The 23,099-nt window shown below is 37.5% G+C and overlaps 1 protein-coding gene across 4 annotated transcripts in view; it reads right to left on the minus strand.

Moving 5' to 3' along the window:
* LOC122574600 (zinc finger protein rotund-like) overlaps positions 1–23,099 on the minus strand; it is a 244,176-nt gene that overhangs the window by 18,358 nt on the left and 202,719 nt on the right. For 2 of the 4 annotated variants that reach the window (XM_043742332.1, XM_043742331.1), the window contains exon 6: positions 21,998–22,027. The exons of the other annotated variants lie outside the window; for them this stretch is intronic. In XM_043742332.1, the coding sequence (XP_043598267.1) occupies positions 21,998–22,027 (30 nt within the window). The remainder of the gene's footprint in view (positions 1–21,997; positions 22,028–23,099) is intronic. 4 annotated transcript variants of the gene reach the window in all.

Here is a 23,099-nt window from a genome sequence, read left to right on the forward strand (position 1 = left end):
TTTCAATTTTTTGCTGCTATTTAATTTTATTATTAGCTTCTATTTTATTTTAATTTTATTCAGAATCGAAGCGGTCAACTGTGATCTCTTTTCGTAGCAAGCAAAGGAAACCTTTCTTTTCTAGAAGGTTTCTGTGTTTTCTATAATGAAGCTCGTCGACTGTATTCTCTGTATAAAACGTAAGATAAAAAGTACAATTAAACTGCCTGAAATAAAGTACTCCAAGTCGAACGTAAATCGTTAACCAGTAGAAAGTCAAATAGCTATCAAATATCAAATAATTATTTCAACGCCACATATATTTAATACACATTGAATGGACGTTTAAGACGAATGCCCAGAAGTAAATTATTGTGACATTAAACTGGGTACGGTATTATAAAAATGTTATTTATGGAAAATTGTTTGAAAAACAGTTTCGACGACTGATTTAATCAAACAGAATAATCAATTTTGCCCTGAAAGCAGAATGGACAAAGAGTCGGAAAGATTCGTGGTAACAAGAAGATAATGTCACAGCGGATTATTTAATAAACCTAAGGGAATATTTTTATTCCGCGGAATGCGATTCGCAATGAAAATGTAGAACGGAAAAACGTGAAATTGTTCGTATCTTTCCACAGTATATAACAAGCTTTTTTTCAGTAGAACGATTCCCTGGCATAATGAAAAAGTAGAGCAGCCACTGTAGTGCCATTAAATCGCTAATTTGAAACAACTCGTTTAACAAGGGACGGTTTCTGCGACAAAGGGGTAAACATTCGAGCTCTTCTACGTGCTGGAAATAAAAGTTTCGTGGATTATTATACCACGGTGGTAGAATATTTTTGCAAAGGCGCGTCAATCGATCATCTTGCCTCTTATTTCACGGACAAATTTCCGGCTTTCGTTGCGGAAGAAAAAAAGAATGTTTAAAGGAGGGGGAGAAGGAACGATGAAAAGAGGGCTTGAGAAATTGCCAAATGTTTCCTGCTCACGAAGAATCGACAGATTACCGGGATATATCTCGTTGGACGCACAATCCTCGAGAAATTCGAAAAGGCACTTATACGTGCCCTTTCAGGCCCTATAAGGGCCCCTCGACCAAGGGACTCACGGCCATCCGTCATTCTCCAAGTTGACATGAAACTCGGCTTCCACGTAGAGAAAATATTTGTGGGCTGACTGAGGAACGATTCTTTATATGTAGCTTCTTTTTACGGCGACGTGATCTTTATAATATTTTAGATTATAGATATCATTCTCTTAAAAATTGTGATACATGTTAAATTAAATCAGAATATTCTATCAACTCGCTTCGGACTAACTCTTTTCTCGATTTGTCAGAAGTAGATTTAAATAAACGTTATCGATACCTCCCTAAGAAGTAAGAAATAATGATCAGGCGAACGAGTTAATCAGTGTTTTAATCGGCTCTTTATGCAACGTTTTCCCACCTTTCGTTTCCGTAACGCTCGCGATTGTTTCGAAAAATATTTATTCCGGCTAAAGGGAGGCTGACTAAGCGGATTCCTGCGGCCAGAGGCACGATTTACTGGAACGGTATTGTGCAAGCCTCGTGTCTCGGTTGACAGGTTTTCAAACCATCGTGCTCTAGTCATTACCAGTTGTTAACGTTTCTCGAATGTCGTGGTAATGATACACGGCGATTCTACGCGAAACTGAAATCGAAACGGGTTTTAGAGCAGAGAGGGGGAGAGGGAAAGAGAGAGAGAGAGAGAGAGACAGACAGAGAGAGAGAGAGAGACAGACAGAGAGAGAGAGAGAGAAAGAGAGAGGTAAAAGCGGAGCTCGCAGTTAATTATTCCTGGAATTATTAATTATCCCTTTGTGAACGACGAACGACGTCCCAGGTACTGTAATCGACGCTATTTTCTAGTAATTCGTGCGAATCCTATCCACAGCGATTTGTTAATTTTTGTTACTTCAATGTTTTGTTATATCAAAAAGCTTAAGATTTTATTTTAAGATTCTCAATTGTGAATTGTGAAAATATTTAAAACACGACAGAAATACTTCTTAAAAATCTAAGAATAAATAATCGTATTAGATGTATCCTCAAATTTTCTTATCAATATCTTGATTAATTAATAAGAAACAGCTTCTTACTGCACTGCTTTCCTGTTGAAAAATTTGAGTACTATATTCAGAATGTTAAAAATATGGGGACAATAAGACTGATATGGGGTGTACATGTGAACCCTTAATTCACGGCAAGTGTTACGCCTGACATCCACATGTGGGTTCACAGCCGTGAAACGGTTCGTCTTCGAAGGCATTTCTTCTCGCTTCCAGCGTAACTGCATTCTCTAAAAATCCTAAAACTAAATCACGAAAAATATAAGGTTATTCTTCGGCAAAAGTTTACGGCAAGATTGCAAACAAATTTTATTCTGTTCGTAAAAACCCATGATATTTGTATGAATCACTAATTCATCAGACGGTAGTTCGAAAAATAACAGGAAAATGATAGTGACCGTACTTCAAGAATTCGTGTATGAATTTCCTTGCTAATAAACAATGTTCTAGTCAGACACAGTGGAATTCTGATTATCGAAACTCATCAAGATTTTAGCTTAAAACGTAATAATTCCCTTATCTTCCAATCTGCCTTACAAATATCTAACCAAATATTCCATTAGTCCAGGTTACGATAAACAATCATTCCATTAATCGTCATTCTGCGAACCAAGATCCTACAACACGCAGCATTAGAAAGATCAGGAACCTCCTCGCTCTTCGATATCAAACAGTCGCATCGCGCAAACAGAGAAATTCCCTCTGTAAACAGGGCATCAACGAGGCACGCAACCCTCTGTGCTTCATTCTACCCCCATGACGGAAGCCACGAATTCCAACATCCTTGAACCTGGTGATTTCGAATTGTTGCCTGTTCTATGATCACCCCGGTACGATAAAACATCCCGATGAAAGGCCCACAAAGCGTCACCGCAGAATCACGAAACGATCTCTATTTACACTAGACTGCCTGGTATGGTTCTAACCCCTTTGGGTAAAGAAGAGAAAGAGATAGACACCTTTTCAGCGTTTTCCGTGCACGTGGGTCCCAATGGGACCCAGATGACGTACTACGAAAGGGGTGAGCCCAAGAATGGGAAGAGAGAAGCACTTTTCTCCGGGATACACAATCGTATTACGCATAAATACGCATAAATCGTATGGAAAATCAAGTAGCCCTGGTTTGCGTGTGTACTCGATTATGTTCGCGCGAATGCAGCCTTACCGGGATGATGAAGATCCGGAGGGATGATGGCGATTATCATAACAGAGGAATCGCGTGTGTTGGTTTCTCTTTGCTCGTGTAATTGGACTTTAAGTACCAAGGAATTTTTCTTCTCTGATATTTCGTGAATTTTATTATTCCGTTCGTTTCAAGACAATATTTATGATTGTTCAGTGATGATTTAAGACCACTCATCATCGTAATATTTTATCTGTCGCTGCTGCTGTCGACTGTGGAATTTGTTAATCCTTAAAAGTCAAGGATTTTTAATGTCATTGAATTTTGGTAGCGTAATTGGATTTTAAGTACAGCGGGATTTTTCTTCGTTAATATCTTATGAATGTTATTATATTTATTACAGCGCAACGTTGCTTCTTCTGCAAAGATTCAGCTCTCTCCTTGCAATCTTTTTATTTGCCACAAAATTTAAGTTTACCGTAATTTTTTACCTGCTGCTGGAATTCGCGTTTGGAATCTTTTAATGGTCTTTTAAAATCTTTGAATTTTCAATACAATCAAACTTTAATCGTTTAATTGAATTTTAAATAAGTTTTATAAATTTCATTATACTTGTTTCGAAACAGTGCTGGTGATTACGAATGTTGGAGCACCAATGAGAAATCTAAATGATCAACTAAAGTAATCGTAACCACAGTAAGGTAATCGTTATGATATCTCGAGGGTGAAACATATCTGCATTTATATTCGCAGAACAATGAATTTGCCTAAACATCTGATTATTCCTCGTAAGATTTCGATCGCTTCATTATTCGGGTATTGATACTTTTTACTAAAACTTTTCCTTTTCTAACATAAAAATTAGTATCCAGGGATAAAACGTGTCGGTCTTAAAATGCTAGGTGACTAGGCAGAAAAATCAAACGGGCAAAGGTTCAATTATAAAAAAAACCACGCTTACGCAATATCGTGATCGGCAAAGAGTCGAGAAGCGGGTAGCGCGTGGTTTCGCACGCAATTTCTCGCAAGACGTCGAGAAGGCCGAGCCCTCTGGAACTGGTTCTTTTCTTTAATGGCGCACGATGACGATTATGATGCTAATGATAACGACGTCGACTGCGACGGCGCGGCGTACACCGAAAGGGTGAAGTGGAGAGTAAATAAAAAGAAGAGGACAAAAAGATTGAAAGAATCACCAGGGAGTAATTTTCGTTATCGATTATCCGGCGTTCTATTAAAATTACAAAGTAGGCAACGGTGACAATGTAAACCACTTGCTATGAACGATGATGCTGAACATAAAGATCCGTCGATAAGACAGTCGAACCAGTAAAGAACCCTTACGGTCGCGCAACGGGGCAACATTGTAGCGTTAATTAGAATGCCGGACTGGTAACTGGATCAAGAGGGGAAGGAAATCGTGAAATCGAGACGGAGCCATGATTCTTCAGATCCTTATCGCGCCATCGCCGGCATGAAAAAAGAAAGACTAATTGACTTTACAACTGGCTCTTTAACGAACGATTAAGTGTTTTGTGGAAACGCCAATAAATTTTGAAATTCTGACGAAGAAGCAGAAACTTAATTATGGTTAATCGCATATTGTCCGGTTTGTTATATTAACATTTAATTATCGCCATATACATTTGGACAGTTGTAAAAAATTATTTATACTAAATAGATTTTAGAATACAATGGTCAAATATTACTTTTGCAATTTTCCATTAGGAACTTTAGAAGTCTGTCTTTGACGATTTCAATGTTCTAACACAGGTCTGAATTATTATCGAATTGTGACACTTTTGAAACACACGTGAGATATTCTACTGAAATATACATTCTACCATAAATCTTCGTACACGTTATAAAAGGGTCATTTTTGCAGTTTATTAATGATTTTCATCGGCAAGGAGAACTTGAGCCAGGTTACAGACTCCTAATTCTACGACTCTCTACGTGTCTATTTATATTCTAATATAACTTCTCCATTTTTATTTCCTTGTATACTTATTCATCTCTACCATTAAGACCAAGAAACTAGCAATCGAGTATCCTTGGCATGATAAATATATATATATATTTCTAATTTTCCTTTTGGTTCTAATCTGAGCGTAGCTAAAGTACGAGTTACGGTGGTTGAAATAAAACAAAAAGAGTGTGAATAAGGGTGAAAATACTAACCGAAACAAAGAAGAAGGTAAGGAAAGACGAGGAATCTTCCGGCGCTGAATTCAAGGAGCACACCACGACAAAATTGTCGACGATTACAATAATGATAATAATAACGAGGACGATGATGACGATGAAGAGGATGATTCGATCTTTTTCCTTCTTCTGGCAATCTCGTCCCGGGGCTGTGCATACGGCAGCTGGTAGGTGCTCGAACGAGTATCCAGCTGATTCTTTATCTCCCCAATTATACAATCCTCTTTCTAATTGGCCATCCGTTCGACCACCCTAACGAAAAGCGAAACCCGACCTGGCTGATTCTTTTTCACACCGTCGAACAACTTCTCCTCGATTTCTTCTTCCTTCCTTCTAAATGCCTCGAGAAGAGGATAAAAGCCACCAGTTCGATTTTACGAGAGGGAAGATTAACCAGTTTCAAGCACTTAATTTGTTTATCGATGAATTTCTCTGAATCGTTTCTTCGTAAATGAGAGAGATTTTACACTCTTGATCAGCGTGAGATGATTCTAGGATAAGATAAAGAAAATTTACAATTAATATGTAAATATTGCAATATATATTGCGATATATATTTCATATATGTTCAATATATATTATATACTATGATATTAATATTTCTATCTGACGATTACGGGACCGATCCTTAAAAGTTAAGGATAACATTAATGAAATTTAGAATGGAGCTAAATAGGGAAGATATTGCAACATATCTTGTAAAATGAGAAAATGCTAGATAGGACATTTCAATCGTACGTATATTTGACAATTGTGTGGTAACACGTAGAAGAATTTTGCGAAAATTGTTTGAGATTTGTAGTACCTGCGATGAGTTTTTGATTTGCAATGATACAATAGGAAATAGGAATAGCTTGGTGATAATAATTGAAGATCATTCCGGAGGGTAATACAGAATCTCAAAATTAAAGTTTGATAACAAGATACAATTATCTCATTCGTTTTATAAAATACCCACTTACATACCAATGACAAACCTATCACTTTCTCAACTCGTTTCTCATAAAGAAGAGAACGAAGAAAGAAGAGAAAGGAGACGATAAGGAATCACTTTTCCTAACAATTAACCATGGCCGTAAAAAGGAATAAAGAAATAAATGAGGGAAGAAATCCTTTTGCCCCCAGATAATTAAAGAGCGATTAAAAAAAAAAAAGGAAGAAAGAAGGAGGAAAGAAAAAAGGAAGCGAAGCACGCAACCCTCATGCACGCAAATCACGTTTTTCCCCTCGTGGGCAACGATCCGCGTGGGTAGGTGTGAATCGGCCTTAAGCCCGCGAAACCGCCATTCATTAAACGCGGTGCTCGGCTGCTCTGTGTACTCTAGTCATTTATACGCGGCCTTCATAATTGAACATCGCATTAGAGCTGGCGATTTACAATTCGTCGAAAACTTCCTGGCAATTTATATTCCGCGCTTATGTCCTTAATCCGCGATCGTTTACGTGGGGAACGCGCGCACCGCAACAGTATGCGAATTAATTCGACGATGGTCGTTGCTGTACATCTGGAATCTGTATCCTGTCGTGCTTCACGAGCAGAGAAATTTTTGGTGCAGCCTGATTCGAGAAATTTATGATCGAATTTTTAGTTTGCGAAGTATCTTTGGTTGGATAAAAAGGTGTGGAAAGCAGGAAAGTGTTAAAAAGTTTTCTAGGTTGCTTTGATTTCATGTATAATACTACAAACCAATGTTTGTCCTCTGGCAAGTTCGTATAAATGGAGTTTTACTAAATTCGATTAACATTTTCTCGGAAAATTACAGAATAGGAATTTACTTTTTAAGCTTCTACAAATAGGGCATATAAGAGACTTGGTAAAATTTTGAAATGTTAATAATTGTTCTACACTTTCTTTGATAGGAATCTTTACTCTGTCGTCAGAAGTCGAAGAAGAAGTTGTGTCGTGGTTCACAAATACCATTTCTAAATACAAATTCAATAAAAAAAAAAAAAAAAAAAAATGACGTGGTACAAATCCAGTCAAACGAGTGTAGACAATTCAGAAGTTGCAGAAGAGGACCGACAAATTTTTGAAACTTTAATACTGATTCTAAACTTCCAATAGAAATAGCCAATCGTTGATCAAAAATTAAAAAGAAGGAAAATTGCTCGATTACACGATCTTTTCTACTCCATCTCTTCTACTCGAAGAAAAAGAAACTTCTTTTTACTTCAGAATGAACAACGCAGTTTCCAGGTACGTACTGGGCAAAAAACACGATGCAGGAATAATCCACAATAGCGGCGTTAAAAGTTGACACGATTGCAATGGAACCGGTGAGAGGACAGCGGTTACGGAGAAAGGAACGCCTCGGCGTTGCAACTTCCGGCGGCATCGTCGCGAAACGAGTGCAGCATCCGCACCTGTGGATCGAGCTTAGGCGATCCAACGCTCTATTCTCGCCATTCATTATCCGGGGAGCCGCGTTCCTAGGAACGATGCCTCGGAATCACGAGAGACGAAACCAAGTTTTATAAAACGAGGAACGGAGGAAACGATGAAAGGGGAACGAAACGAAGGAAGTTGAAGAGGTAGACGGTAAGGGGAGAAAGGATCAACGACCACGTCACTGGTTGTTCTTTCTTTTTCACCAGGATTATAGCCTTTTAACCGGCCTAAATAGTTTCCATGAAATTACGTGCTCGCATTCGAAAGGATACTTCGTTTATCTCTTGGCCAGATAGAAACGAGCCTTCACGAGGGACTTTCTTTCGAGGACGTGCCTGCTTTTTCCTCTTTTTTTCTGCCAACGATCCACTAGAGTCGTGGTTTCGACCATTTGTAGTCTGATATATTAGATCGTGGTCGCGGCGAGCTGTAATTCAAGCGCGATTGCACTTTGGAAAATAAGACTTGGAGGAGGAGACGGAGGGAGAGATGGATCGTTAATGATCGCGCGTTTCCTGTGCGATAATTAACAAAAGAAAAAGACCAAAGGAGATGGACGTGGATTCTCGATGATTTTATGCTTGAAAAATCCGACTAACTGACTCGGTTTTACTTTCTTCTCCTATTCGTTTACTCTTTTTAGTTATGTTTGGTTATTTGTGATTTTTGAATGTTTAAATTTCATTTGCAATTTTTTTTTTCAACGAATCCTCATTATATTACGAAGAGTGGTGTACACGTGGGACATTATAATTTCAATTTATTGTCAGTGCCATATAAGAATACTTCGATAAACGGAAAAACTGAATATTCCATACAAGAAGAAACTTAGGTATAAAATTCGAACGGAATATCGTGAATAACGATTTTTCTCGAACGTAGAAGATTTGTTAGCATTAGAGGGTCACGATTAAATGAGAAACAATTTAAAGAATGGATGGTTAAACATATATAAAAATATAGAAGCGCAACATAATTTATAAGTGAACATCTAAGAGACAAATCATTTGCATTTTATGAGCGAACACTTCTAAATTATGCGAGAAGCTTTTCTAAGGAAGATAACGAATAAATAAATTTTTACGTAAAGGTTAAAGTCTATGTGGAAGCTGTACGAATGAGCACCGAACGATTTCGTGGTTCGCCAAGGAACAAAGTGAACGATAGTTCGAAAGAGAAGGGAATCGGATGAAGAGAGGTAGAACGGAAGACCAGAGGAGGAAAAGGGAGCAAAGACATTTTTCCTTGGCGTTTCCATAGAACGATTCTCGCTATTGCTGGAATGCCTTCGACTGCAACAATTACCTGTCGTAAACGCAGCCTCTCTACAGTAGTTATCCTGGTTGAGATTGAAATATGAACAAGCAACCTTTTTTTCTTCCTTTCGTATTGTCCTTTTCTACAGATGGTAACAAGATGAATTTTAGTAGAATACCGTTCACCGTTATTCTAAATGATTACAAACCGTTTCACTTTTTAGGCAGTTACGTAATTTATTTGAAATATAATAATAATGAAGATATGAAAGGAAATTAGAGTAAACGACAGAAATGATTGAACTTGTAGTACTATAATGTTAATGTAAATTCAGTAATAAATTAATCGTGACACAAGTATTGTGTTTTCTATTATCCAATTATTGTACGACTGATTGTATCATCAGTGTAATGTATTGTAAACATAAGTACTTCTACATATAAGTATCTTTAAAAAAATAGTAAATTTATCCTTCTTTATGACCCTGTTGTGATCTTCGATTTATATATTTCAGTTGTCCTTATTTATATATTTCAAGAAACAAGAGATTGTAACATTCTAAAAAAATCTTTGGGGCAAACTTGAAACAGTCAAACATACGCGTTAATAACAATCTTTTCGTACGTTCCTAACATTTAGGTAATTTGTTAACCACAGAGTCGAAAATGATGCAAAGGACGCAACTGAATTAATTATCAAAGTACAAGACATAAAAGAGCAAATTTTTTGTATCACTATTACAAAAACGAACATGAGAGAGTTTTATGAGAAATACAAATAAATTAGCCTCGATTTCCTCGACTTATGCACTCCAACGTCAAACTAATTTAAAGTCTTTTAAAATTATTCAAACCGTGTCCAGTCAATCGAAACGTCCCAGCTTTCTAAAAAAATTCTAATTCATCGGCGTAGTAAAAGAGGCCGAAACTTTTCACCGATAATTAGCGTGGAAAACTTCTTTCTCTCTCTCTCTCTCTCTCTCTCCCTCTCTCTCTGTATCTATCTATCTATCTATCTATCTATATATCTATCATCTCTCCCTCTCTCGTGGCGAACAATAAGAAGAACACCGGGGTCCCGAAATGAAAGAACGAGGATGAAATGAGAGAAAAGGAGAGGAGAACGGTAGCTTCGCTTCTTGTAGACACCGTGGTTCTTGCACCCTTTGTTTTTCTCGAGCCTGTCTCGTGCTGCTTTTTTCGAGCGTAGTCCGCTTCGCAAAAACGACCGCTCGTAATTGAGGTTTTAACGAGTGAAAATTTATTGAGGTGCCACTTCTTCGACCTGTGTCCATTTTTTCCTGCCAGTCTTTTTGTCGTACAATGATTTATTTGCAACAGGAACGATCGATGCAAGGGGTTGAACGGATATTGATTTTTATTTCCCGATCATGCTTGATATGCTCGCGGTTAATTAGGAAACTGTGTAAAGATTATAGTGATTGGGGTATCGAATTAACGTTCGATGTGCGTGCGTTACGGCTTTTCATGGATTTACCCGTTCTGCTGGGGGCAAATTTTTTAGGGATGAAATGAATATCCGTTAGATTGGTTGGAGATTTGATAAAAATCTATCTTTCGGGTTTTTTAAGCGATTGAATGAGTTCTGAAAGATTACAGGAGATAGTTACTTTATTGGGATATTTTCGAAATTGTTACGTTGGGAGACGCTGAATGAACATTGAAAATTTGTCGGATAATACTGTAACTCGCGAGGGTAACTTTTCATCGTAAAGAGATTAGCAGAGCAAAAGATATTTTTGAGGTTACAGAGCTATAAATCAAGAAATTGTAAACGAAATCTGAGAACTCGAAAATTCCATGTTGTAAGGATCACGAAGTTGTATAATCAAATCTAAAATTAGCAGATTTATCGAAAAGCGAGGTACTCGAGAAATCGAATGACGCTTTTCAAGAAATTTGACTGACGTCTACAACTGGAAACATGTATAATACACACACGTTCGACAAAACAGTGCAAACAGAAGAACACATGCAAATACTCTTTTGCAAAGACGGTCGGGCAAAGCCAAACGAAGTCCGCAGGAAACGAAGCAAAATTGTACAAGTGAAATCACATCGTGTACAATGGTTCTTCTTTACTCGTATTCATTAAAATGGAAAATATTGTCGACGGAAAATGCACAGTTTCCCGTCCGACAAACTTGATTTCATTTCTTTTTTCTCTTTTTTCTTTTTCACGCTCTTGTGCCAGCTATTACACAACAATGATGCAATATGCCGACGATTCTAAAGATCGGGATGAACGCAGAAAATACGTACGTATTCTTTGCATTCCACTTTTCCTTGCGTTTCCTATCCCCAACTTGTTCTCTTCTCCCTCGTCTTTTTTTTCTAACGTAACAGGAAATCGAACGAGAGCATCAAAGCGAACAAAATGGCAGATATCCGTTCGATCAGGATTCTTTTATTACCCAGTTCAGCATCCTCGTCGATTTTTCATCTGCTTTCCTCTATTTCTTTCCCTCTTCTCCTCTTTTCCTCTCTCCACGACTATCTCGTTGCTAGTAATGCATGAATGATTATTATCCACGATTAAAAAAAAAAAAGAACTGCCTAATATTCATAATCTTGAACGAATAAAGCAACACGAACGTTACAAGGTTATAATGTAATCTGCACATGTGTGAAGAGTTACATATGTCTGACGGTTTTGAATAAACTATTGAATTTCGTACACTGACGTGTTAATTACTTAGAGACATGTTTCAAGTGTTACAAGTGTTTACACGATTCTCGAGTTGAGTAGAAAAAAATATAACTTTCCATTGAAAATTCAGGAGACTCCGAGGCCGGTGAATAAAAAATTTGTAGCCACTGTTAATTTTCAAATTTTCTACTATAATTATTTTCCTGAATTCTCTGTGTAGCTGAGGTATTCATTCTTTGTACGAATCGTTCTTTTCAGTGCCCTCGCAACACATATTAATTTTAACGTCGGGCACCAGTTCTATTTTCCCCCTCGTTTAATTCACTATTCTCGTAATGACTTGGCCGGTATATTCGTGCCAATTAGATTTAGAATCCTTTTCGTCCGCTCAACTTACACCAGAAACGTTTCTTTTTCTTTTTAGCTTTTCCTTTTTGCTTCGGTACCTGAGCACTCGTGAAAAACGTTGACATACGCTCGAAATTGCCATCATTGTGCCATCCAAGCAGAAAGACCAACTTCACCCTCGTCGCTCCCATTAATTATCTCCGCGATTTTCACGCTTCTTCAAACGCGCCACGATAATTAATGTTCGCTTCCAAGAAGGGACAAATTGTTCGTGATAGTGGTCAAAACATTAGAGAAATCATTACGATATATAGTGGGTCACGAAAGTATTTCAAAGTATACGAAAGTGTTATAACACGTTAACAAATTTTGATATCATAACGAGAGACGACTGTCTCGATTATGTCGGTCAAATTTTAAACCAATCTGAGGATGTATATGCAAGATACGAAATATTACTGCAAACGTATGTCCAATAAAAAGAGTCTACCTTATTAGTAGCCATCTTAAACGTGTAATAAGTGATAAAGATGGTCTGATTGAATATTAAAACTTATTAATATAATAGATAATTGACAAGCCGATAGTCATAGTAATGTAAATCAAGAGTTTGAGAATTTAGACTTGCGTATTTCAACTCACAAGAGTGTCATTCTTTTGTTTTCGTAAATAATTAAGTTATAACTCTATTCTCTGCCATTTTCAAATCAATGTTTGCTTCGAAACAATGTTCAAATTTCGTTCAAGTCAATATAATCACGATAGCGTGATAATAAAATTTCAAAATGATTTACGTAATACACATAATACATCTGTAAATGTTTGGATACGAGTTTTCTATCCTTTAACCATTTCCTTGAACGAAAATATCGGGATACTTAAAAAAAAAAAAAAAAAAGACAAGAAACACAATTTTCTTTATCGATGATGTAAGCTTCTTAAATTCCAACTTAAATATTTTCTTCACCGAGGGAAAAGTTATTCGAGAAAGACTAGGAATTCTTTCCGCACCCTCTTCTTCAAACTACGCAAGAGTATAAAAATTCTTTATACTTCAAGACTCTTCCGTTCGTTGAATTTTTATTCGAGATACTATAGTTGAAGAAAGTACTGAATCCCTCAGAATCAATCCGCACTTCTTTCACCATCCTTCGATTCTCAGCTCCCTAAAATCCTTCTTAACCACGTTCCACCCGATTTCTTTCACAAATCTTACGCCACTTCTACATCAATAAAACCCACGGCTTAACTTTACCTTCGTTCTGCGAACTTCAGTTCGGTTCACGAACTCCGGTATCCATTTCCTTTCTTTCTCGATAATTAACCCTTGTTCGTCATATAGAATGCATTCTCTTAGCAAGTAACATTCTTCTAAATGTAACACCAAAGTTCACTGAGAACACCTTCAAATTCCTTTGCAAATTTCATGATTCTTGTCTGTTGTTTTCTTGGAGGATTAATTATAAATTAACGATTATAAAAATAAAATACTTTCCTTTCAATTATCTTTTTTCCAATATATAATTCAAAATCCTTTTAACCTAACTTCAAACTCAAACTTTCCATTCTTTCTTACAGCTCATAATTCCTCCAGACTTCAACGTCCATCTTCTTCTTCCCCTAACAATTAATCTACTACTACTTTCCTAAAATACCATGCAAAATACATTTTTCGAATTCACAAATAACCATCACAACATGCTTCTCTTTCCACAATCTTCGAACGCGTACAACGACATTTAAAATCCGCCTGATCTAACTTTATCTTCATCCTTTAAATTCTACTAGTCATCTTCATCTTCTCCAAACGGTCGACCTTCTACGTTTACAAATTACCATCCATCATATAAGCTATATCTTCTTCAGTTCACAAATATCACCACAATTGACCGACAAACTGCTTTGGACTACGATGACTGACTAAAATGCTTCCTAAAATGCTTCCCTTTTCACGATCTCCAAATACATGACGCTTATGCAGAATCTTCCTAACTTAACTTTATCTTAGCTCTTCAAATTTCATCATGCAGCTTCTTCTTGCGAACCTTCTTCGTTTATGGATTCCTATGCACCATATAAAATCCAATGATCGACCTTTCGATGTATAGGAGCATCCGAGATCCTCCTAAGCACTAATCTTCTTGTACAAAAACCGCAACTCTCCGCGAAGTTGCCATGAAATTTCACCGTCGACTCCCGCCAAAACAAACACGCCGAATCACCGCACGTACCTGGTCATTTTCACTCCCCATCAACGGCCCTTCCAGACATAGTACTCCCGGTTTCTCCACGAGGACAACGACGAAGAAACTTTCTTACGCGATGAACGCGTACGAGGGGTGAAGCACGGACGACAAAATGAGGCAGAGTGTCGAGCCAGTTCAATCAACAGGCCCAGCTAGCCAGAAGGGGTGGAAGAGGGGTGGTGTGTTACAAGCCCCGAGTGCAAAGCAAGGGATCCACCTCCTCGAGTTTTGCATCGACGCACGACACAAGGGAGAGAAAGACAGAGAGATTCTAGGGGGTTGGTCGTTTCGATCGGGGTGGTATCCCTTGGCTATGCTAACGCGGATGCCGAGTGGTCCTAGGGGAGGATTTTTTTTTCGTTTTTTCTCCCGTTTTTTTTTCTTTTTTTCCCTTTTTGGCGTACACACACGGGGCTGCGACGCACTCAACGGCGAATGGCCGAGTCTACATAAACACGCACACGTAGGCAAGATGAAAAAAGGAGGGGGAGACCATCTGCGCCCTCCAAAGGATACTTCTAACGGTTTAGCCCGGAAGGAGGGATATCTGCTGGAATTATTGGCCAGATCATTCGCGAGATTTTCCGTTCCACGGTGATATTCGTTCTTTTTTGTTACGCTGTTGGGGGGTGGATCACCGAGATCGAGCACGCTGAGACATTATGACTTTTACAGAAGATTGATTACCTCTAAGGGGCTGAATTACGCGTACGATTTATAACTTCCCAGAGTCTTTTCCTGCGTAGTACTTTCTAATTGCGTAGTGAATCGTTGAAAAGATTTTTCAATCCCTTACAGTGACTTCTATGCGATCGAAATATAAGAAATATTCTTCTTAAAATTATCTCTGATCGTATAACATTGTTTTTCTTTCTTTAAATGAGATGAATTATTGAATAAGAATGATGTGTAATATACAAATATTAGAACGTCCAACTTTTAACATGTAACTAGACTGATACACCATATGTAAATAATTATAATTAAAATTGTACCTCGGCCTCAAAAAAGGTTGACAGTAATTTCGCAAAAGTATCTACAGAACTGAAAGTTGTCACTCTGTCTAGTTACCTTTGACGTTAATTAAATGTTGAAACGAGTTACTTCTAATACACAAAGAGATCGAGATATTACACAAGCGGTTAATTCGAAATATTAAATCAAATTACTGTTTATACTGAAGGATCCGTCACAAGGGATGAAAGTTTCAGACGCGTATTAGAACGTAACTGCAGTCACGAGTTTCCTACTACTCTGAATATAATAAACTCTACTTCCTCGTTCAATAATTCCAATATTTTTACCAGAATTTCCAAAAACAAATTACCCAAGCCTTTCTCCCTACGTTCCCATTATTTCTTCCATTTCCACCTGCCACGAGGACGAAACAGAAGAAACTTCTCCCTCGTGTTCCAATCTGTTTCCCTCTTTCTTTCGTTCACAACGATATCTCGACAGGTTTTCCTCTTTTCTTCGAATTTCCTTCCCGCTCTAACCACCGCTTCCCTCTCTCCCTTCTGGTTTCCGTGTTGCACACACCTTGTATACTCGCGCTTTTCATTCCTTTTTGCTCTGTTCCTCGCGTTCTCCTTTCACCGTTTACGCACGTGCCGTTCACCTGCCGTCGCGTTCGATTCCATCCAGTTCTTTCGTTAAACAATTCTCTCTCCCTTCGTCGCCGTTCGCAGTTTTCAGCAGCGCGGAATTCTACTTTGTTTCGGACAGCAAAATTGATATTGCTTCTCAAGTTTGGCCGATCCGAATGTTTTTTAAGGTGAACAAGAATTTCTGCTGTGAGAAAAGCAACTTCTTCTGAAGAAAAGCGTGAAAATTGTCAGGGATGGTTGCAAAATTTACGAAGCTTTATTTTTTCATCAAATTTCTGTGATATTGGATTTCGATATCTTTCTGAGAGTATTCTTTCAGTCTTTGCTCCGGCCAATATTCTTTCTTTTTTCGACGCGAAGGAGATCTCTGCTGTTCTTTAGGAGAAAAGGGTGAAAATTGTGGAGAGTGAAAATGTATGAAACGTGTATACCTATAAAATACAAATAGTTCAGGGAATCTCGAATCTATTAACGAAACATGATATTAGACTTAATATACATCAAAAGGACGATTATATGTATAATAATGATGTAATACTAACATAAACGAACGAAAATTGCATCAACGCTCATGGACAAACAGAGATGAGATAACTGAACGAATTATAAGTTTTCAGACTCGACGAAATCTCGTGTGTATGAAAAATTAATATTTTCCGTGGATTTTCGCAAAGATTCGAGGGTGAAGGTGAACAGATTCGGGAGAAGAAGGAAGGAAACGCGTCTCCACCGTATCAAAGATGACGAGAAGAATATTCGAGGGGGATAGTGTCGAGGAAGATGAAGCGCCGAGCGTCGGTGAAAAACCCGCCAGCCAAAAAACCGCTGGCAAAAAGAGTCAGCTGTCAGGAATCGCCGCAAAAGCCCCGAGCCATTCAAGAAAGACAACGAAACCCTCGGTTGCATTTTCCCCGCGGGTAGAGAAAGACACGATGCCTCCATTAAACGTATTAAACCCCGAAAATTCTTCTTCCCTTCGCCGTACATCGTTAGGACCAAAAAATAAAACAAAACAAACGAAACTGAACCGAGAAAGCGAATAAAACGAAAAAGAAGCTGGGAAAAGAAAAAAAAAGCGAAGTATGTAACAAGAGTAAAGGATAGTTCGATGAAAAAGAAAAAGAAATTCGACAAAATTCACCGATATTCTAAAAATGGAGGAAATTACACGAGAAACAGAGCCAACAGGCAAGATACGCTATCTGGAGGGTGGGTAAAGGTCGGGGGTGAAATCACGTTGGAAAAAGGACCAAGAAAAATGCACAACGCTGTCGGTAGGATGAGAGTAACTGTAGGAAAGTGAACCACGATAGGAACGGGTGAAAAGAAAAAAGGGATAGAGAGTGGATGAAGCGGAGGGATGGAACGTCGAAGGAGAAGGGAGAAGAAGGAAAAGGATGCTGATGAGAACGGCGCTAACGATTCCTTAATGAAAGCTGAAGCAGAGGGCCGCCTCGAGTTTCGTCAGCGGCCTGGATTCTTTTACATCGTTTCTTCCCCAGGTGTATAGGGTGTTTTTAAAGTAAGTGGCCGTATTCGGGTTCCAAGAGAGACAACTTTTTCTCAAGGAGCTCGTTCGAATACCTGACTCTCAGTAGATATACTTTTTTAAATGCGTTTCGATTTAAATACTCTGTTGCATTTTATTAGATATAATATTGTTTAACTAATAATATTTTGTCTACTCTTCAAGTATAATTTCTTTGAATATTAATTATTTGATTTAGAAATTATGTAAGAAAAGAAGTTTCATTTTTTAAGGAATGCTCTTCTGATGGAAACCGATGGAATTTTTAAGAGAAATAGTAATAAAGTTTCTCTCATTTTTATTTTATTTTTCTTTTTTCGGTTTTATATCACGCACATATCTTTTGTTTCCAATATTTCAACAATGCTTGAAACATTAATCCACACGAGCTGATTTGTGCGTGCTTCTTCATGATGAAAGTCAACGCGTGAATTTCACAGACGGACGTATGATTTTTCCTATCGCGTTGCAGATTATTTTCTCCGACAAATCGACTTAATTCTTTCATTTTTTCAATCGCAAAAAGGAAATTTCTTTCTAATATCTATCATTCGCGAACTGAGTTTCAATTTAATAAATTCAAGATTACAGTTTTCCCATTAAATATTCATATATAACTATGTATGATTATACATGATAACAAATACGATATACAACATTATAACCTGTTTTTTCTAACGTATTACGCACTCCAGAGTCCACGGTTAAATCAACATTATTTAAAACGTTAATTAACAAATCACACTTTGTGATAAAGTATGAAACTTGTATCGAGCAATAATACACGTGATAGATTGCTCAAAAATTTGCAAAGGTGTAACATCATCATATAGACAAATAAAATTTCTATATAAAAAGATCACGAATTGGTTGTTTTAACGATTCTAATAGTTCTAGTACGAGAAATTCTTCGAAGTAAGAGAGAGAAAAACGGCGACGCAAAATGCGAAAAGATACCATTAATTTCCGAGTTTGTCATGCCACGGTAGATACCACAATATCGTTCGGAGGGGAAAAAAGGCAGCGATAAAAGAAGTTTGAAAGTTATTCAATCTGCGCGGGGCAAATGGAAAAAGTTCCTTGACCGTTCGGGGACGTGAAATTTGCGCAAAAATCGCGCACGATTACCTTGAATCGGTACTATACGATTTTTCTTCCTTTTCTCGCCTCTCCTTTCTTTCTCTCCCGTCTCTTCTATTCTTTTTTTCGTCGAACCTGTCGATGATAGTGTCCACATGGTGTATCATTTGCGAAACCCGTTTCCAACGACAATGTAATACTTTGTCGAAAATTGGAAGTCCGAAATAATAACTCTGCACGATGCAGAATCTAATATTCTCATTTTTTACTCCAATGTTGGATGAGTATAGAGGTAGGAAACAAGCAAAATTTCACGCTTAATGACGGAAGAAAATTAATCTTCGTAGTCAAACATATTTTTTCACGTTTGTAGTATATACATTATATTCATTTTTTATTTTCCTAGGCTCTCGGAGGAATTAAAAAAAGTTTGATATATACTCAACTACGTTCTACAGGTATCTATCGAGTCAACTTTTATGCTCAATTTATTTAATGATGTAAAAGTATCTTCTGTACTATCCTACACCGTTTTTATCTTTCTATGCCTTCAGAAAACAAAAACAAATTTTGATATACAGTTATCAACGTTTTTAGTAGATTATACAGTTATTTATTAAGTCCATTTTCATTCTTCGTTTATTTAATAAAGCAGAAATATCTTTGTTTAATAACGAAACTTCTACTGCAAGAAATAAGCGTGGAATTTCGCTAAAATCGTCAGCGACCCAGTTCGTCAACAGGAACGTTGATATTTCTCTGAAATGTAGGCGATTTCGTGATGTTTTTTCGATCGCGAGGCAACAATTGGAGAAAAAGCGCACGATTTTACGAGAGTTTCAATGGTAGGAAGCACAAAAGAAGCTTTCAGTTTTATTTGATGAATTACGCTTGCGTCTGCCAACGAAAGTTAACGATTTGCCGTTTAGAGTTCTAATCGAGGATAATCGTTTAATTTAATAAAAGTCTGGGTTGGCTCTTCGATTCTTTTCCCAGAATTTTCCCGCAAATATTTGAGACTCTCGACGGCCTGAGCGCGCACGTGGCTCGATGCTCGGCCCGATGAGAAACGTTTGGAAGTTTTATGCGCGACGAAAGTGCTTCCCGACGGTAAACTCGTGCAAACCGACGACAAACGACGCCGTCGTCGCGCCGACGAAACTCGATTTTTTAATTATTGAGAGTGTGCCCAATTCTTCCCCACCGCCATTTCCTACTTCGTTCGTCCATTACACGATTATTTTTATTGGTTTATTTGTTTGCTGCGACTGATGGCTCACAAAAGTATTCGAACGCTCGTAAAAAAACTTTCATGGACGTATAATTTGTGTTATAAAAAGTATTTAAAAATTTCTCTAGCACTGTAACGACACCTGATTGTTACGATTATGGCAAAATTTAGGACAAATCTGAAAATGTACATGTAAGATATTCGGTGCAAATCGCAGAGATCACAAAAGTGTCTAAATGTCGAATTGCATGGCCAAGAATCACAACGTCGTAGGTCGTTGCTATTTTCCATAAAACAGAGTGTCCTGTATTTGTTGTTATAAAGAAATTCACTATATCATTGCAAATTATGAAAACGTATTGCGACAGAGAATAAAGTCACAAATTAATTAATTACGAAACCAAGACATAAATATAAAATACATATAATAAGAATAAATATAGCGTATAAATATTCTTCTCACGAGGAAGTGTTGCAACGGAAAATAAAGTTACCATTTGATACGATATAATGTACAATGTGTACATAAATGTTTTTCACGATAAGTGTCCAAATATTTTCGCGAACCATTGTACATAGATTGCTACAATCTGTTTGTTTCTTTTTCTAACTGACAAACTCTTCGATATGGAAAATTATGTAAACGAATGGTACTCGATGTACTCCGCTAACGATTTCAAAATCTCACGACAGATTGCACGAATAATTCCTCTTCGATAAAAAGTTATCTTCGACGAGTATTTTGTTTAGTTTCCTCTAGTTTATGCGACATAAGTGTATCGATAAGCTTCGTTGTATCGAGAGGCTCTCAAGAGCCTAAACAGGGTACGAAGTACTTATTTTGTCCATTTAATAAGTCCTAGAATGAAAGAGATGATCGATAAGAGTTACTTGAAGATGAATCTAACGAGAATGTACCAAATGAGACGAACTGGAATTCTTCACGTCCCAATAAAGCTATCTCTTGTTTCGATAAGTAAAATTATTTTTTGATATTTTTGCATGGTATCGTGGAATAAAATAACATAGTATTGAAATCAAGAATGACATTATACATTGATATTTTTGCGGATTGTAGCGGCTGTGATAATCATGTTTTTCGACATCTATCAGAAAGGAAAAGAAACTGTGGCCTCGAGCTTGTATTTTTGGTAAACACAAGCACAAAAAATGATTCCACTATACGATACGAACGTAATAATTATTAATTTAATCAATTAATCCTTCTTTCCTGTTATTCTGAAACTTAAGAGAGTTTTAAAGGATAGTAGAACGTGATCGCTTCTATATTCTCTTGAAACTTAAGAAATCTGTCAAATACGAATTGCTTTTGTATCTTTCTAAAACTAACGAAATTCTTTATCATAAAGACAAAGTCGTTGTTTTGAAATTTTCTAAAATCTCTGACTTTAATCATAAGAAAACGCGATTACTTTCGTATTTTCCTAAATCTGAAGGGCACGATTATCTCTAAAGTGATTTCCAAAGGACGTATCAGAGGGTTAAACGGAGAGAACACGCGAATGGAGAGGAACAGGTTTCTTCGTTTAATGCAATCGTTTCTAAATTGCAGCGATCGAGCCAGGAAGGCAACTTTAAACCTCGATAACCGAAGAAGCTTGAGGGTGAAAGCGACTAAGGCACTAATCACGCGGATCGACCGTCATTAATTTTCAAGGGATTGCGACAAGAGAGAAAGAAAAAGAAAGAGAGAGAGAGAGAGAAAGAGAGTTCCCTAATTTCGCAATGACGAATGAAAGTCTGGCTTTTCCGGCAATTTTCCTCTTGGTAGAGGCTTGACAAGCGTACCAGCAACCACCCCTCTTTTCTTTCTCTTTCTTCATCCCACTAGCAGTTGGAACACGAGACCTCCGTTAAAGGACTTTTTAACAGGTCAAGTTTCAGAATCTCGGTGACGCACAAATGGAATTACTCGGCGAGAAGAAAGCCCACCTCCCTCGCTTGTCACCCTCTCACCCCACTTCTACACGCCCTTGTCCCCTGTTCAAGATGTTCTGGATTCACCTTGAGCGAGCCCAGGTGGAAAGGGGATTTTTAGGGGGCGAAGAAGAAGAATTGCAGAGACTAAAATGAATCAATTTGTTAATCAAAGGCGGTTGAGTGAGTTAAAATTAGTTCTTAATTAATTCGTTACAGCTTCGTTCATTCCGTCCATTACAGTTCCCAAGCGGTGGAACAATGCATAAAATGTAAATGTAAATAAAATAACTTACAGGTTGTTTTGTCGACGTAGTAGAAGCCCACTACACAGAAAAATTTTCATGACGTGAAAAAATAGTTTATATATCAGGGGAGTAAATACTTCAAATTTCTTGGGATTCCACGAAACTGTGATTTTTTGTAAGCTGAATGTTAAAGATTCGAATTCCGTAACATTGTTACTGTAGTGTTGCGCTGATGCAACGTTAAGCCTTATGAATCGATTATTCTTATATTACTAACCGTATTAATCATGGTAAATTATAAAAATTGTTTCTATTCTTCCAGAGATCAGGAAGATATTCTCTCTCGTTACTTTGTTGATATAAGATCACGTTTTAGAAAAAGCTATTCGTAAAATCTGAGGGAAACAAGAAGAGGGTGGTGAATTAAAATAAGAGACACGCGAATGGAATAATTTAAAACACTGAGACAGAAAAAAAAAATCTAGGCTGATAAGAAGAATAGGAATAAGGGGAAATAATGAAAGAAAAGAGTACGAAGGTATCGACGAAATTATAGAGACGAGGTAAAATGGTATAATACCAATAAAATGGTGGAATAAGGATAAAAATCGAAAGATAAACTTTATCAATAAGCTTTAAGAAAGAGAACCGAAAATATAAGACGAAATCGCGTAAGAATAAGAGAATAAATAGACGAATGGAACGAAGAAAAATAAAACAGGGGCGTGTAACAAGAGAGAAAAGAAAAGAGAAGTAAAAAGATCGAGACTCGATTGTATCGTTTATTCCTGTGTTCAGGACAGCCGATTATTTCTCTCCTTGCACGGTGTCCTGGAGTCTTTATTGTGACAGCGCCTTATTGTCGTCCACTTCTGGAAAATTGCGCGCCATGAATGCGCCTTTAAGATCGCCGGGGTCAGTGGATCTTCTGCCTTGATCCTTCGGGATCCCTTATGCAGAGACTTCGTGAGAAGATCGCCGGGAATCGTCGCGACACCCAACACCGACGGGGATTTTCTTTCTCGTGTTCGATTTCGAAGACGTCGCTTTTAAAGCAGTTTTAAAGGACTTTTCCAGATTTTTCAAGGACATTATTTTAATCTTTGCCATTGAAAATATTGGTAACAGAAAGAAACTATGTTCGTCGATT

The sequence above is a fragment of the Bombus pyrosoma genome, linkage group LG14, assembly GCF_014825855.1.
Source record: "Bombus pyrosoma isolate SC7728 linkage group LG14, ASM1482585v1, whole genome shotgun sequence".
Lineage (NCBI taxonomy): Eukaryota > Metazoa > Arthropoda > Insecta > Hymenoptera > Apidae > Bombus > Bombus pyrosoma.